Source organism: Apodemus sylvaticus, chromosome 6 (genome assembly GCF_947179515.1).
Source record: "Apodemus sylvaticus chromosome 6, mApoSyl1.1, whole genome shotgun sequence".
Classification (NCBI taxonomy): Eukaryota; Metazoa; Chordata; class Mammalia; order Rodentia; family Muridae; genus Apodemus; species Apodemus sylvaticus.
Genome location: NC_067477.1, coordinates 36,083,608 through 36,100,166, shown reverse-complemented (window position 1 = coordinate 36,100,166; position 16,559 = coordinate 36,083,608). Strand labels below are relative to the sequence as shown.

General features: G+C 44.6%; 1 protein-coding gene across 8 annotated transcripts in view; it reads left to right on the top strand.

The window, feature by feature from the left end:
• Window positions 1-16,559, top strand: part of Gpatch2l (G-patch domain containing 2 like) — a 49,376-nt gene that overhangs the window by 18,051 nt on the left and 14,766 nt on the right. For 2 of the 8 annotated variants that reach the window (XM_052185359.1, XM_052185363.1), the window contains exons 4-8: window positions 751-927; window positions 1,768-1,847; window positions 5,404-5,471; window positions 7,346-7,385; window positions 9,141-9,226. In XM_052185359.1, coding sequence (XP_052041319.1) covers window positions 751-927; window positions 1,768-1,847; window positions 5,404-5,471; window positions 7,346-7,385; window positions 9,141-9,226 — 451 coding nt within the window. The remainder of the gene's footprint in view (window positions 1-750; window positions 928-1,767; window positions 1,848-5,403; window positions 5,472-7,345; window positions 7,386-9,140; window positions 9,227-16,559) is intronic. The other 6 variants (XM_052185361.1, XM_052185365.1, XR_007978325.1 and 3 more) reach the window with 5 other exon arrangements.

The following is a 16,559-nucleotide window of genomic DNA, read 5'->3' as shown; positions in this document are numbered from 1 at the left end:
CAGGGATACACTGTAGCGGTTATTGAAGCTAGTTGGAAGTTTGAACCAAGAGTTTGGATGTATGGGTTAGTTGGGACCTTAATGAACAGTGTGGGCTCAGCAAGTGGCATAGTTCCTTGACAAGCCTTAGGGAATTTTATCGCTTGTTACTATGGTTGGTTTTTTCCTGGAAGCTTGGATTTCTAGTTCAAAATTGTTTTCTGTCCTATCAGTGAGATACCAAGGTTTACATTCTTTACTGCTCTATTATGATAAAGTGTAAATATATAACACCCCCCAGCAATGACTGCTAATTTTTGGATTGAGGAACATTTATGGCTTTGAACTCCAGGGGTAATGGTCAGGAAGGCAGTTTGCTTTTTATGGAAAATACCTTGGACTTTGTCAGGTCCCAGATTCAAATGCTGACTTCATTTACTAGCTGAACCCAACTTCTGGGCATTCGTTGCCTGACTAATAAGTTGGAGCTATTATGAGTTTTGGAAGAGAGAAATTATTTGTGGGTTTTATACATGGATTCTGGAGGGCATAAGGCTAGATCTTAGATGTACTATGTTAGTGGTGAAAACAGTCCTCCATCCATGAAGACTAGGTTGATGCCTCATTGTCATCTTACTGTGTATGGAAAGGGACTGGACAGGCTCTTTTGCACCTTGGCTTACTTGAAAGTATCACAACTATGGCACTGAGAAACCCTCCTGGCATCTGGATTGTATCATGACAGCTCAGGACACCATCTGTTTGCTTTAGGGGATGATGAACAGAGTGATTGGTTTTATGAAGGAGAATGTGTCCCCGGATTCACTGTCCATAATCTTCTGCCCAAGTGGGCTCCTGATCACTGCACTGAAGTAGAAAGGATGGACTCCGGACTGGAGAAACTCTCAGACCCCACATTCCTTTTACCTTCCCGGCCAGCTCAAAGAGGTGAGTTTGCAGAAGATGGAAGTCCAGGCCATGGCTTTATGCTTCCCCAGGGGGAGACTGGGTGTGCTCTGCTCAGGCACTTGCATGCCTCTGACCATGCAATGCTCTCTGAATCATGGAGTGAATTCAGGATTTTAGGGAACTCAAGGGTGAGTCTCAAAGCTCAGCGTTCTCCTTCTCCTGAGTCAATCCATGTAGGCTCTTGGGACATAGCACCAGAGCCTGGCATCAGCCAAAGCCACAGCCACAGTCATGGTAATGCTGCTGTACTGCTTTTGAGTGCTCATTGGAAGCTTGGCTCTCACAAGGAACAGGCTTTTGTAAGGACATTCACATACAAGAAATGATGGCATTTTTAAGTGGATGGTTTAAAAATACTTCTTTAAATTAATTGTTTCAATGATCCTCTTATTATGTACTTTGACACAAATGCATATCTGCTTTTTTTCAGTTCTAAAGTAGCAGAATGGGGTGGAAAGGGCTCATGACGGGGGACAGAAATGTGATGGTACTTCTATTTTAGTTAGCTCCATGCTCATGGCCAAGTCATTTTATGCTTAGGAATGTCAGAGCCATTGCCTAAGATGTGTGACAAGGAAGAGGATTGGTACAGGTTTCTTTAGCTTTGTAAACTTAGGGTTCTCAGGAGGTGGCAATCAACCATTGTCTAGTATCTGTTGGTCTTAGCATGGCTCCCCTGCCATCATACTGCTCAGGACAAAGATATGGAGAAAGTGTTTGGCAGATAGCCTTGTGAGGACACTGGGGAAAGGATTCCAGTGTGCTACATCTGTGCTTACACATCTTGTGCATTCAATAACCAAGTCCTTCTTTCCACAGGGTACCATGGTCGCCTGAATCGGTTGCCAGGAGCTGCAGCTCGGTGCCTGAGGAAGGGGCGGAGAAGGCTGCCTGGGAAGGTGAGACAGATCTCTTGGTTTCTCTGGTGCTGTGGGAAGGTGGTAGTTCCCATGGGATTTGCATGCCCTACTGACAGTTGAAGGCATCACCGGACTCTCTGGAGATAATGATACCAACTGAAATATTCTGGGAATTAAGAAGGGATAATGGCCATTATGTGGGCTTTGAATTGATACCAACGTGAAAGGTAATCACTTTATCAACAGAAGTTCTGACCAAGCAAACATTCCCTGTAGCCTCCATTGTGTGTAAATCTGCTAGCTTGATCTCTCTCTCTCTCCTGCACTTTTGACTAATCCTATATTACTGTATAAGTTAAAAATCTCTTTTGACTTCTTTACAACTCCTGAATTCAGGAGTGTGTTTTTATCCTAAGATGACTTTTTATCTTAGAATTGATGCAACAGTAAACACACAGAAACAAGCAACTTCCCTCCCATACAAGCATCACTTAGCTTGCTTTGCAGAAGTCTAGGAGCTTCTTGTAAACCCCAGGGCCATCCACTGTTCCTTGAGTTCTGTCCTTGCTAGGGCCATCTGTGCCAGCCATCTCTGCCAGGCACCTGGCCAGTGATTCCTCCCACAAGAACCTAGGTTTTGAGAAGTAGGAAACTTGGCATTACCTGCATTGAAGTAGTAGAGACAAGACCTGGACCTAGGGTAATGGTCTTCTTTTTAAGTTGAATTTGTCTTGTTATTTTTACATCTCTATGAAGTCCATACTCACCTACTACTTGCTTTGTGTCTCATTTGCTCTATGGCCTTCAATTTGAAATCATCCCAACTCCCTGAATCGTAGGGTTATAGGCATGCCCCTAGCCCTTGACCTAATTTCTATTCTAGCTTGGAGACTGAGAAATCGGCTAAGGCAAAGGTTCCCCACTCAGGCAGGGACAACAGCAAGGAAGTGTTCATCAAGCACTCGGAACTCCTGCTATAAGGGTGTCTGTTTGCCAAGCCAGGCCTGTGGTTGTTGGTCGCAGTCTTGTGGCTACTGCTTTGTACTGTAGTCTACCTAGAGGACTGTTTTCTGAAGTTTAGGACATAGAAAAAAGAAAAAAATAAGAAGAAAGGAAAAGAAAAGAAAAAAGAAAAGAGGTGAGGTTAATTTGTGTATTCTGGCTGCAGAGGGCGATTTGCAAAAGTCTCTGCTCCTTCCAGCATTGGATCCTAGAGATTGAACTCGGTCATCAGACTTGGCAGCAAGCGCCCTTACCTCCTGAGCTACCTCTCCAAGCAGTTCTTCTTTCTTACCTTTGATTTCCAGCTCCAGGCTCTAACTGGAGAGGCGTTTGATCATGGAAAGAATCACACAGTGTTTCTTTTGGCGTGCTCCATTTACAGAGCATGGACCCTTGCTCCCTGTGCTGTTTGGGGAGCTCACCGTGCCTGGAGTGCTTCTGTGTACATAGGGTTAAGAGGACAGGGTGAAGGCCTTACTTCCCCTTGCGGTGAGCGCTGAACCATGTTCTAACCATCTTCCTCCTTGCTTTAAGCTCATATAAAGTAAGACCTTCCTGCTTCCTGGAAGTGAGTTAGTTCGTCTTGAAGGTCCCTTCAGTGTGCCTGGGAGGAGCCTAGGGGTTATTGGATGTGCAGCTAATGATCTCAAGTGAATAGGATGTTATGCACTTGTTTAATTCATCTTCATCACCTTAAAGGGAAATCTGTCATTTCTAGCAGAGGTCACCGTTCCCTCCCTCCTTCCCCTCCCCAGTCCCTCTCCTCTCTTTCTAAACTGTAATCATAAATAATGAGTTTCATTCACAGCTCCCTGCCAGTGAGCTGCTAATTACGTAAAGTACTGCTTGTAATTTACACAGTAATAAACTGTAAATTTAAATATTACGGCATTTTAAGTTAATAATTTTTCTGCTTTAATAAATAGCTCATTTTTCATCCATCTTTTCCCTTGGCCCTTCTACCATTCTCTATCTCTGACCTGGAGCCATAGCCAGAGGGATAAAAAAATTAATGTATGAACCTCCCACTTAGCTCCACCTCTGTTTAGAATCTGACCTCAAATTAATTTTTCTAAAGCTGATGCTTCTACTGAAGTGTGTTTCCTACTCTTTAGGTTAGTTCATACACATAGTTGCTAAGGTACATATTTGTTTGAGTAATGCTGACACTCATGCCTGTGACGTGACCTGTCACCTTAGCACTTACTGTGGTGTGTGACTCTGGGCTCTGTGGGGGTTGCTGTGGCAAATATCATGTAAATGTGCTACAGTTATGGGAGGAGAGTGCCTTCACTCTTCAGTGGAGGGGGCTGGCTTGCTGTGGGTTACGGGTATGCTCTGGGTTACTGGGTCACACTGCAGTCCTGAGAGCCCCAAATATGAGTCAGTTTGTTCAGTCTTCTGCTTTTATTTTGAAATGATGTGCAAGGGACAGAACACAGTGATAATCCTTGTGGTTTTTGTTTCTTGTGGTGGTGGGGACTGGACTCAGGGCCTTGTGCATATGAGGCAAACGCTCTGCCACTGAGCTTTGTGTATCCACGTGGCTTATTTTTGTAAGTAGCACAGTTCTTTAACACATATTTAACACACAGGGTTCTGCCTGTGGTGGTTGTTGAGCCTCTGTCAGATAGTTCACGAAGCTTGGTGTGCTCTTGTGTTGACGTCTGGCTCCTGTTGTTGAGTTTGGTGACATAGACCTCCATTCTCAATCCTTGGGAATCTGGAGCAGGCGTTGAGGCCAGCTTTACCTACATAGCGAAACCATGTCTCAAAACAACAACAGCAAAAGTGCTGAGTCTTCTGAAGAGGCTTTTCTACTTCTTTATACTTTAGTACTGGAGGAAGTATTATTGTATTTGTATTCCTATATTGTAATTACATACACACGCAAACAGTAAACACTGTATACACATGTTAAAACATCACTTGGTATTAGTTTTATATTTCGCTTATATGCCAATCAAAAAATAAACTTATGGCTGGGGAGAAAGCTCAAGCTAGTGAAGCATTTCCGGAGGACCTGAGTTTGCTCCCCACCCATGTGAGTGGGGAAGGCTCGGGTGTGGCGGCGTGCTCGTAATCCCAGCGCTGGGGAGAAAGCGAACGGAAAGATGCCTGCAGCTCACTAGCCAGACAGTCTCGTGTGTATGGTGAGCTAAGGTGTAGACAGTACCTGAAGAATGACACTGGACATGGCCCTCTGGCTCCTGTTCATACACACGCTTATGCATGCTGGAGATGGTCCTCAGGATTCCATACATATACACTCTTACACATGCCTACACACATGTACTACCCCACATATTTACATAAAGCTAATTTTAAAACAGAAGAACCCCCCAAGTCCAGCAAACAGTATTACAACAGCCTTTTTAAAGGCTTTTTTTTTTTTTTGGATCAGTAGAGAATAGCTAGGTACTATATAATACTTCTAAGACGGAGTCACATAAAAAATAGTTGCTGTTTTTAAGAGTGCACAACCTTGATGCTGCTTGGCTCGCATAGTTAGGGAAAATTTGAGCTTGGTGACAGCTTGCCTGTCCACTTTTGCTTCTGTGGTTAGATGACACTCTTGTTCTTGTCCTCTTAGGAGAGCAGCATAAGCAGCCTGGGAACCGACAGGATCAACCACACCATCAGTGACCCCCGGCAGACAGAGTAAGTGCCTGGGCGCGTGCTGCCTGCCCGGCCTGCTCTGTTCTTGGAGACCAGGCAGAGAAGGCATTTAGAAAGCAACCTTTCTACTAGACTTGGAGATGAAAGAGGACATCTTAAAGACTGGTGCTTCATAGCAGTTAAGATGGCTGGCAAGATGGCTCCGTGGCTAAAAGTACCTGCTACCGTATGCCGACCGGAGTTCAGTCCCCGAGTCCATGGGTAGAGAAAAGAACCAGCTCTGTAGGCTTATACTCTGACCCCCACAAATGTGCTATGACGCACACAGTAAATTAAAAAATAAGAGTTTAAGATGGCTAATGTCATAATTATGACAGTGGTTTTCTTTTCCCTTTTAGATTAGTATTTTGTTGTCTGTTACGTTTCTAGGTGTTGTATTAGTGTCCACCACTAAGATGACATTTTATTTTATTTTATTTTTATTTTTATTTTATTTTATTTTAAAGCCAGGTTTGTTGGGAAGCTGCCTCTGGCGAGTTCACTGGCTCCAAGGATTGAGGCCGGGGAGTTGCCCTGGGGAGAGAAGAGGGGAGGGGAAGAGAAAAAGAGAAAGGGCGTGCGCACAGAGAGGAGGAGCACGGTGCCAGATTTTAAATGCATTTTTCTCTTTTAAAAGTTTTGTTTTAATGGAGTTAGGAGAAGGACTGAGGAACTGAAGGTGTTTGCAGCCCTATAGGAAGAACAACAGTATCAACCAACCAGAGCTCCCAGAGCTCCCAGGGACTAAGCCACCAACCAAGGAGTACACATGGAGGGACTCATGGCTCCAGCCGCATATGTAGCAGAGGATGGCCTTGTCAGACATCAATGGGAGGGGAGGCCTTTGGTCCTGGGAGGGCTCGATGCCCCAGTGTAGGGGAATGCTAGGATAGTGAGGTAGGAGTGGGTAGATGGGTAGGGGAGCACCCTCATAGAAGCAGGGAGGAGGAGGGTGGGATGGGGATTTGTGGAGGGGAAACCGGAAAGGGGATAACATTTGAAACATAAAAAATAAAATAACCAACAAAAAATTAAATTTTTTTTGTTGTTGTTTTAAATAGTCATTCCAAATGGTTGATTGCTTCTGTTCTCCTTTAGACCTCTTTAAGGAGAAATGTTTTTGCCTTGTTACCATGGTGAATACAGTGGAAGCCCAAATGTTCAGGAATCATCTGCTTTTCTTGTAAAAGCTTCAACTCCTGAACAGTTGGCTTTGCTGTATGTTTTGCCTTCTTACTGGGTCTTCTGTGGCAAAAATTTAAATATTTGCTGAATAAGTATATATATATTGGGGCTGGAGAGATGGTTTGGTGAAGCAAGCATGAGGACTTGAGTCTGGATCCCCAACACCCACATATAAAGCAGGCAGGTGTGGCAGGCCTGCCTGTAAGATCAGCACCTGAGCAGTAGATCCCATGGCAAGCCGGCTAGCAGTGAGCTCTAGGGTCAGTGAGAGACCATGGCTCAATGAACAAAATGGAAAATGATCCAGCAAGACATCAGGCATCAACCTCTGGCCTGCACATACATGTATACCTGTGAACTTAAATACTTCAGACACATACACATGCAATACACGCCTACACATGCAAAAACGCCCCACATTTGTATATGCTAAAGCATCTGTAGATCATATTCCTTATATGCTATAGTCGACACCCATGTCTCACCTAGTCTACTTTTGGAGTTAGAGCCTTCTGACTGTACAGCTGAGATAAGGGCTGTCAGGCTGTAGTCAGGGTTACTTCACCTGTGGCCAGTGTCCTCCTTGGGCCGCATGTCTCCCAGTCCTTCTCCGTCCTTGCTGCAGTACCCCGTCCCCTTTCTCTTCTCCCTAGCACCTCTTATCGTCTTCTTTCCTGTTATTCTCTCTTTAGTTTCTGGTTACCATCAGCTGGGAAAAGAGACCGGAATCAGGTAAGATCACTCTTCATGGCCATCTTTATCATTCAGTTTCCTTTTCTTTAGAAAGAATAAAGCATTGGCTTCTGGTTTTCCTTGCATTTCTGCTTGTGCACATGAAGAGAGTAAGATTCGTGAGAGCTGTGTTCCTCGACAGCCACACGCTCATCTGGGAGAACTGCAGCCAGCTCTCTTAGGTTCCACTGCAGATGTCAGTTTCTTATTAGTGACACCCATTTCAAGGGAAGTGTGGGTTTATTTTTCCCTGGCTCCCCCTTTAGGGGGACCCTGATATATAGATCAGGCCTTTGAGTGGTATCCATGATTTAGAAGTGACTCATGGCAGTGGGCATGGTTATGTTTACAGATATTTGAACCATTTTCAGTTCAGGCGTGGGTGCTTTACCGTAGTGAAATTGATGGAGACTGATGGGGAAAGTTGGCTTCCTCTCGCTCCTTGCTTGGTGCTTGGCCCTTTTGGCCACTACTTAGCTTATTATGTTACACAGTTCACACTTGGAAAGTTCACTGTGAAGTTGATGGTTCACAGTTAACCACTGTGTGTTTATGAGGTGATTTTAGGTCATATATTTTAAGTTATATATTATAATATACGTTAGAAAAATGCAATTACTATGTCAAGCTTACTTTGTGGAAACAGAAAGCTGGGTGTAAGTAATTGATGTAAAGGAAAGTTCTAGAAAAACAGTAGTGCAGGTGGTGGGCAGACAAGGAAGGGTCATGAAGGTGGCTGGCGTGCAAGAGACTTGGGACTGTTAAGCTAGAGTTTAGATTGTATTCTCTTCAGACTATGCAAAGGCAGAAGGGGACTTGTGGCCGTCACGTGCTCCGTGTCTGTGATGTACAGTGAGGACCGTGCACCATGAGTTTCAGCTGTTTTCCTAAGTTGCAGAATGGTGTTTTCCAGCTTTGCTTCTGTTCTTTTAAAGTACATTTCTATTACCATTCAAGTTCTTTCTTTCTTAAGCCATTAAGTTACTCATTTTTCAAAGGAGTGCTTCTTGTGAGAGAAAAGTGCAGTGCTTTGTACACAGTACTCCATTTGATCCCCAGTGCTTTGTATGCAGTGCCCCATTTGATCCTCAGCCTCAGGTTTGGGTTTGTAGTTTTAGTGCTGAGGATCTCCTCCTAACATGCACAGAACCCCCTTCACCCCCTCTTAGTCATCTTTTAAGTCAATAGAAACTGAAATTGCTTTATGGCCTGAAAAGCAGTACTTGAGCTAGCCCTGCCAGGAACCCTATTAGAGGACAGGTAAGATGGCCAGTGATGCATACCTCCTGGAGAGCAGGCTAGCAGAGCTTGCAGTGATGCCACTCAGTACTGAGCTCAACAACGGTTCACTCACTCAGCTGGGCACTCCAGGCGCCTTCTCTACACTGTACTTACACTGTGCACTGGAATGTGCTATGCAGTTGTCCCTGAAAAGGTAATTTTGTGCTAGCCCTCTTGGGAAATGACTGATACACGGTGGATATTTGTGAGGTGTAAATTCCTGGACTGCATTAAGAAGTACTGTGTTTGGCCTTTAAGTGATTATTACATGAAAGTTTTGATTGACAGGCAGTAGTTGTTTGCTCTGTGCTGGGACATTTATGGACTAAGGGTGGACATGCATATCTGTTTTAAATGGCATAGATGGTTATGGCAGGAGGGTTGAACATTGTTCAAGAAAGCACATAGGCTGTGTTTTGGAATCAGGTCTGTTTGATTTAAGCCTTACTGAACTAATGTCATTCATGCCCACAGTTTAATCCACTCTCCCCTCTGTACTCCCTGGATGTTCTCGCTGATGCTTCTCATCGAAGGTGCTCCTCTGCTCACTGCTCGGCCAGGTAATTGGCTCCCAGTGGCTGTTGTTTTCTTCTGGAAAACTCTGTGTCTCTTTTCATAACACTTGAGGTTAGACGGTGTATGTGCAAAGGATCCAATTTTGATCCTCACAACAATCTTCAGAGGTAAGTTGGAGTTTCACAGATGCAGAAGCAAGCTGAGGCCTGAGGAATTTTCCCTATGATCACAAGCTTCTGTGGTTCAGCCTGAATTGTGGCCTGTCTTCTGGCTCACATTTCACTTTATTTCTGCTGCGAAAAGCCCACCCTCAAAGAACATTAGTAATGCCTCTTGCCCTGACCTGCAAGGCCCCGCATAATCTGATTTCTGCCAACATTACCACCTTCCTCTCATACAGTCCTGCCCCTCTCTGAGTGGAAAGATCAGACAGTACCAGGGAACTCCATTTTCTTCCTGTAAAATGGCAGCCCTTCCTGCCGTGGACCTTTCTCTCATTCCTTTGCCTGGAAAGCTCTTTGAGCCCCAGGATACCTAGTGACCACTGGCAGCACCATCTGGTTATTGTCTCTGTTTTCATGCAGTGCTTGCCTTGTCTGTAGGGACTTTGTATACTAGTTTATTTAAAATTATTGGCTTTCTCACTGTGATGCAGAGACCTTGTCCCTGATAAATCCCAGCACATAGGCCTGGCACTTGTTAGATATTTTGTTGTCACATCATTATGAATTCTTATAATTCAGGTGACAAGGAAGTTTGATGATGGCATTTCTTAGCAGTGTTATTGTGTGTAGAACAGCTAACAGTTTAGACCAGAGAACTCTTGCTTTATTTTTGGTAGCATAAAGGATTTCTTTTCCAAGGTTCTGTTGTATTTTGTGTTGTTTTATTAGTCAGAGTTTAAGTAAGTGTGCTCAGACTTGTCCTGTGGACTGCACAGAGAAGTTAACTACTCTCTGGACATAGCTCCGTAGGTTGGATGATGAGCCGCAGTTCAGAACCTGCTGCTGGATCTTTGTAAGAAGTATTTTAATAAAGAAAGCCTTTTGAGAAGAAAGGCCATTGTAAATAGTGTTGCTACAAATGTGGAGTAATGGGTGATAAAAACTTCTCCCAGAGGCCTTTCCTTCGGTGTCCGGCTTCTTGATGAACATCCATCCATACATTCATTCACCATTTGCTGACTCCCTACTATGTGCTAGGGTCTTTGTCTAGAATTGAAGCTCTAATGAAAAAATCAGGTATGGAAACTGACAGCTATGATAAAAGTTTGCACAGAAAAGCTATGACATACACAGGTAAGGCTCCTAATGCAGGCCCATGGGATGAGTTCTAGATTTTAGTCCAAAGATGAGCACACCTCTGTATTTTGTCTTGATACTAGAGCAGTGGCAGTGTGTGTTCTTTGGGACAACCAGCTGAGTAGCACCACACAAATCCAGCACACAGAATTACTCCACCCTCCTTCCTCACATCCACTACCTGGGCTGTGCTAAAGGGAGCATTGCCTCTTCTCTCCATTAGAAGCCTCGCCTGTAGTCAGGACCCAGAGCTGGATCCCTGATCCTGCATCCTGTAATGTCATTATTGTTTTTCTCTTGACTGATGATGTGTGTGGCTAGCCTTGGAAACATTAAGTAGTCTCAGCCAAGCTTCTAGTGCACACAGCTGAGGGGTGCGCTGCTGTTGCTTTGAGCTCTTGCTAGAAGCAAGGAGAGCGAATGCAGATGACTGCCAGTTGTCTTGGTCTCTAGGCAACAGTCCAGATTAGTAGGCTGCCAGCTTGCTCTTTAAGTTTGGGAAAGAAAAAAGTTTGAATTGACATTCATTACCTTAGCCTTACATTTTTCTTTGTCTTAAGTGTGTTTGTCCTAAAACCACATGTGTGTGGGTTCTCTGTGTGTGTGATATGTATATCTGCTGTTCACTTAATGAAGCACACATGACGGTTTGCCAGGTGCTGCTCTGTGGGAATGATCAGCGCAGACGTCGGAAGTGAAGGTTTCAGAAAACAGCAGTGAGAAGCACTGGGGTCTTGGGTACAGTGCTCAGCTCCTTCAGGGTGAGGAGGTCCTGTGCAGCAAGGTGTCATTGCCCCAGTGCCTGTCTGACTCCGACTCATCAGATGGGATTGGAACCAGGCGCTGGGCTTTAGGAAGAGTGGACTGTTTAGCAGCAGCCTGGCATCAGGGATGGGAAGAGGAGCGGCGTGCTAGACAAGAGACTGCAGAGTGACTGCACTAGAGGGTTTCAAATGGACTTTATCTTTTCCTTGTCCCATTTTATTTGTAGTAGGAAGAAATTTCTTTCAAAGCATCTGGGCAGCCCTGGGAATTTTACACCCATCATTAGAACGATTTGTGCGCGTGTGTGGTGACTGTGTTATCATTAGTGGTATAATTTTATTTTGCAAAGAGAGAAGTGTTTCCTGTTTTATCGCAGCTTTCCCTGAGGAGGGCTGCTGTATTAATTTGCTGTATTGCCTCCTGGCTGTTCCCAGGCTGTTTTTCCTCTTCATCATGGAATTTTTAATGGCCCTCGTGCCTCTTGGGAAGCATGTGAGAAAGAGTTCCTCGGGGAGTGCTTCCCCCTTTTCACATGCCTATAATTACTCTCCTTTAAGAGCACAAAGAGTCTGATAACAGTGCCTGGGCTCAGAAGGTCCCTCCTGTCAGGGATCTGAGCTGAGCTGCTGCCCCCCTGCTGGACACTGTGGGTCCCCTCAAAAGCCACACATAGCCTGAGACCTCAGAATAAGCTGAGGCCACAGGGGTGTGGTGAGTGACCTCAAGTACTGTAGTTGAGCATCTCACTATAATCAAATAACTATGAGACCTGGTTCAGGGTAACACTGTGTGGATGTGTCATGTGCCAGGTGCAGGGGATGGGAAGGAGACTTGTGGTGGTTGTACCATTCAGTACATTTGGAGGTTCACTCTAAAAATACTTAAGTTTGATGATAATTTTCAACCTTCACTCTACTTGGAAGTCATTTGAAAAGCCTTAAAAAATTCATGGGCAATAGGGGAGATGGCTTAGTTGGTAAGGACTTGTACAAACACTAGGATCTGAGTTTGATCCCTAGCATCCATTTATTTTTATTTTTTTTAAAGTGGAGTGCCACGGTGTAGATCTGTAATCTCAACACTGGGCAAGCAGAGACAAGAGAATTCCTGGGTTTGCTGGCCAGCCACTCTAGCCAAGCAGTGAGCCCCAGGTTGGAAAATGATTGAGTAAGACACCTCCAGTCTCCACGCTCATATATCTGCACCTGTATGCAAGCACACACGCATGCGCGCACATACATGCACACAAACTGAAAACAGCAGCAACGACCATCTGTGCTGAGCCTGACCTTCACAGATCATATATTGTTGGTCTGGGGCAAGGCCCAGGCATTGACTAGACCTTACAGCTTCTGAGTGACTGCTAAGCACCTGGGGTCCAGGACTGCTGCCCTAAGTAGTGATGGTTTCCCCGGCTGCTCCTTAACAGGAGTATCTATTTTGTAACTGACGCAGGTTCCATTCTTTGGTGTTGTGAGCTCTTTCTTCCTGGAGACAGACCACTGGGGTTCCTTTAGCTTGAGAGAAGCCATTCCAGGTGAAGACGTGTATCTGGCACATAGTTGATGAATGAGCAGCGGAGTTTCGTTGGGGGCAGGGATGTGTGAACACTTGGTGGATGTCTTCATAAAGTCCATAGAGCTGGTTTAGTTTAGTGCTGTTTGCTAGCATTGGCATTTGCTGTTGAAGTAGTAAGGCGCAGTCTAAGAATTGCTGCTCCTCAAACAGCAGATGGGGTGCTTGGGCTCTGCTAGAGGCAGTGCTATTGTAAACAAGTGAGAGACCAGAGCTGTAGGCAGCTTTTCCCCAAATGAGACTGTGAAGAAAAACCTTAATGTTATTACCTACAGAAAAGAAGTGGAGATTACCAATTGCTACATCTCTCTGGTACATATTAGTGGCCCACATAAATAAATGTTTTATGGACTTTTAGTTTTTTCTGATTGCTGTGAACTTTCCTCTGTTTTGGGTGCATCCATTTCCAGTTATTCTCTAATTTCTGCCATAGGGAGACACTTGTTCTAGGGCCCATGTGTGTCTCCCTGCCCCATGTGGGCACCAAATAGGCCAGTTTCCTTGTAAATAATCTTTTTCACTTGTGAAATCTTATTTTTAGTTGATTAAGGATGGCAGATTCCCAGGCATGTGTTCATAGAATATACATGAATTTTAATGAGAGAACAGAAAGTCTCATAGCATCTCCTGTGGTCATCATTGCTCATGAGATGTTGGACAGAAACATAACATTACAGGCATGGATGTTAATGTATGGCAGACTCACTTGGGTTTACCTAGACAAGCACTTAACCTCCTTGTTCCTCAGTTTCCACGTGTTTAAAGTGGAACTTTTCTTGTGGGACTAGTGGAGATCAAAATGAAACGATGTATGTAAATACTCAGTAGCCTGGCAGTCACCATTATTTTTGAATTACTTCCTTATCCTGTCCTTAGGATGATTTCAATTTTAAGACCTTTGAGCTGGCTCCAGACTTCGTTGCTAATAAGATGCCGTGCAGATTCTTGAGGACTTTAAATAGCCTCAAATTGACTCTTAAGAAGAAACATTTGGAAAGTGTGTGGATAGAGTGAAAGAGAGACCTTCCTGCCCATTAGAGTTGAAATATGATGGGCCGAGCTCATTGTAATTCATTTTATCTCTTCATAAGCCTTACGATCTGCATATCAGAGTTGTGTGCCCAGCTGGCTCTACCACTTGACAAGGAGTTTCAAAGAACAAGAAGAAGACTCAATTCATGCTATTAATTTTGACCTTTGGAGCCATAATAAACAGCCTCAGGTTTTACCCCAGGGCTTGGGGGAAGGAACCTTTTATTAGTCCTCTGTCTGTGTGGGATGCTGTGGCACACAGCAGCTCCAACTCAACTCTTCAGTGCCTGGGTTTCAGCCGTGTGAGAGGAAGGGTTTTGCTGTAATGGCGACCACTCACATCCATAGGTCACCCAAGCCTGCTGTACAGCCTCCTGCTGTATAACACACCATTCTTAAATCTTCACCTCTTGGCGGGCCTTATTTACAGGAGCCTGTATGGAGTGATGAAAGTACTTTCTGTCTTTCTGTCAGTCTGTCTGTCTTTTCATTGTAATACACATCTTCCCAACGGATGCCAAGTGATTCTGTACCTGTGGGTAACATAGCTGTGGCATTGCTAAGGGAAGGACGTAAATGCAGTTTTAAGTGCTGCGAGCCTTTGCCACAGGTGCGGAGAGTTAGGTTTAAGTAGGAGGCAGTGAGGAGTGGTTGGGGTTTCTTCCTTGCTTGGCCAGCGCTTGCCTCTCGGTTCTCCCCTTCCTGCCATGGCTCTTCACTTTTAGCTCCTGTGCAGGTAGAAGAAAGACGATCTTTCTCCTCCTGGGTGTTCAGTAAATGCCAGGATCCCTGAAGATAGGCTCAGCGGTGAGGGAGGCTTCCCCCACTCCTCCCTCATTCCACCCAGTGCTTGGCTTCTTCCTTGATTATGACTCCTTGCCTCAGAAGTATTAGGTCTCCGACTCCCATCATGTTGTGAGCTCCTGGGGACAGGGTCCTGGTTGTCACCATGGATTGATGCTGTGTGCCTCCAGCATAAGGTTTTATACAGGGCAAGTCTATAAATTTTTAGAAAAAATTCAGCTGAATGGACTTTTAATTAAGGAGAATAATTAAAACATGTGCTATGCATGACCTTTGGTTCTTACTAATATCAGTATTTCCTCGCGTGTTATATAAGAAAATGTAGCAGGTAAATACCTCTTCTTCTTTTTTTAAACACCAAACCCAAACTTTTTTGTAGCTTTTAAAACAAGCAGTTTTGAAGGTGAACCGTTCCTTACATTAGGTTGCCATTGGCAGACAAAGACTGCTTTTGCTCCTTCCAGTGACTTTCAGTATCTTTGTTCTAAACCAGAAACAGTCTCTTGAGTTGTCTTTCTTCCTTTCTTTCTTTCTTTCTTTCTTTCTTTCTTTCTTTCTTTCTTTCTTTCTTTCTTTCTTTCTTTCTTTCTTTCTTTCTTTCTTTCTTCTCTCTCTCTCTCTCTCTCTCCCTCTCTCTCTCTATTTTTGCCAGCATTGGTTCTATTAAACATGCAGGTCTTTCTCTCCAAGTATTTTCCCCCCTAAGAGTACATTCCTGCCCCTGGGACACAGTAATCTGCCCGGTTACCTAAGTAACCCTGCAGTCCGGGCAGCTCACCTGATCCTTCATTCTCTGCAGCAAAAATAAAGTAAAATGTTGTGTTTACAGGAGCATAGAAAGTGTTCTCCTTGCATTAATTGTTAATCTTCACCATCACCTTCACAGAAGAATTTAGAGGCTGCTTAGGAAGGAATTTTTTTAAAGTGTATTAATTATTAATAATTATTCCCCTTACCTATCCCCCCACCTGCTTCTTTGAGTGTGTGTGTGTACATGTTTGTGTGGTATGTGTACATGTGTGTGTGTCCATGCTTGAATATGGAGGCCAAACGTTACATTGGGTGTCTTAGGGTTTTATTTTTATTTTTTGCATCTGTTTGTTTTGGAGGTGAGGTGGGGTGGGAGGCATGTGTGCACAGCACTCCCGTGGAGGTCGGAGGGCAGTGTGCGGGGGTTGGCCCTTTCACCACGTGGGTCCTGGGGACCAAATCCAGGCAGGCATCAGGCTTGGCATCAAGCGCCTTAGTCCACTGAGCTCTCAGTGACCCTCCCATGAGCTCTAGGAAGCCATGTCCGTCCCTCCTCAGTGCTGGGGTTGCAGATGCATGCTGTTGTGCCTGGCCTGGATGTGAGTGTTGGGGGCCACACTCAGCTCTTCCTTACTGTGCACCCTGGGCTGTATAGCCACTGGCCACGCCTCCAGCCTCTAATGGCCAGTTTCTAGCAGTTGCCACCACAGTCCACAGTTGGAGACTATGATGCCAGTAGGAGAAACATAGATCCCAAACTCTCACTGAAGGAAGCGCCTGACCCATGTGCTCACTGCCTGTGGGCGGAGTCCTGAGGCCAGCCAGATGAAGGGAGCTGGGGAGAGTGGGTTCTGGCTTATATACTGGGAATTGTCATATTATTTATATTTAATTAGTATGTAGTCTTAAGTATTTAGACTCTGTTACTGACTAGGTTGGCTTTGAGGGAAACTCCGTAATCATCACAGATGCTATCAGAATTATCCCAGAGCAAATTTCAAAATAAACCTTTTACCAATTCTGTAGACTAAATACAGATCTTAGCCAGATGTGTTTACAGAAACTCCTTATGTGATTCTAGTAACCATTTGTCACAGCAGTCGAGAGTGATGCTGTAGCCTGGTAGACACACAGGCCCAGCTTCCACGTA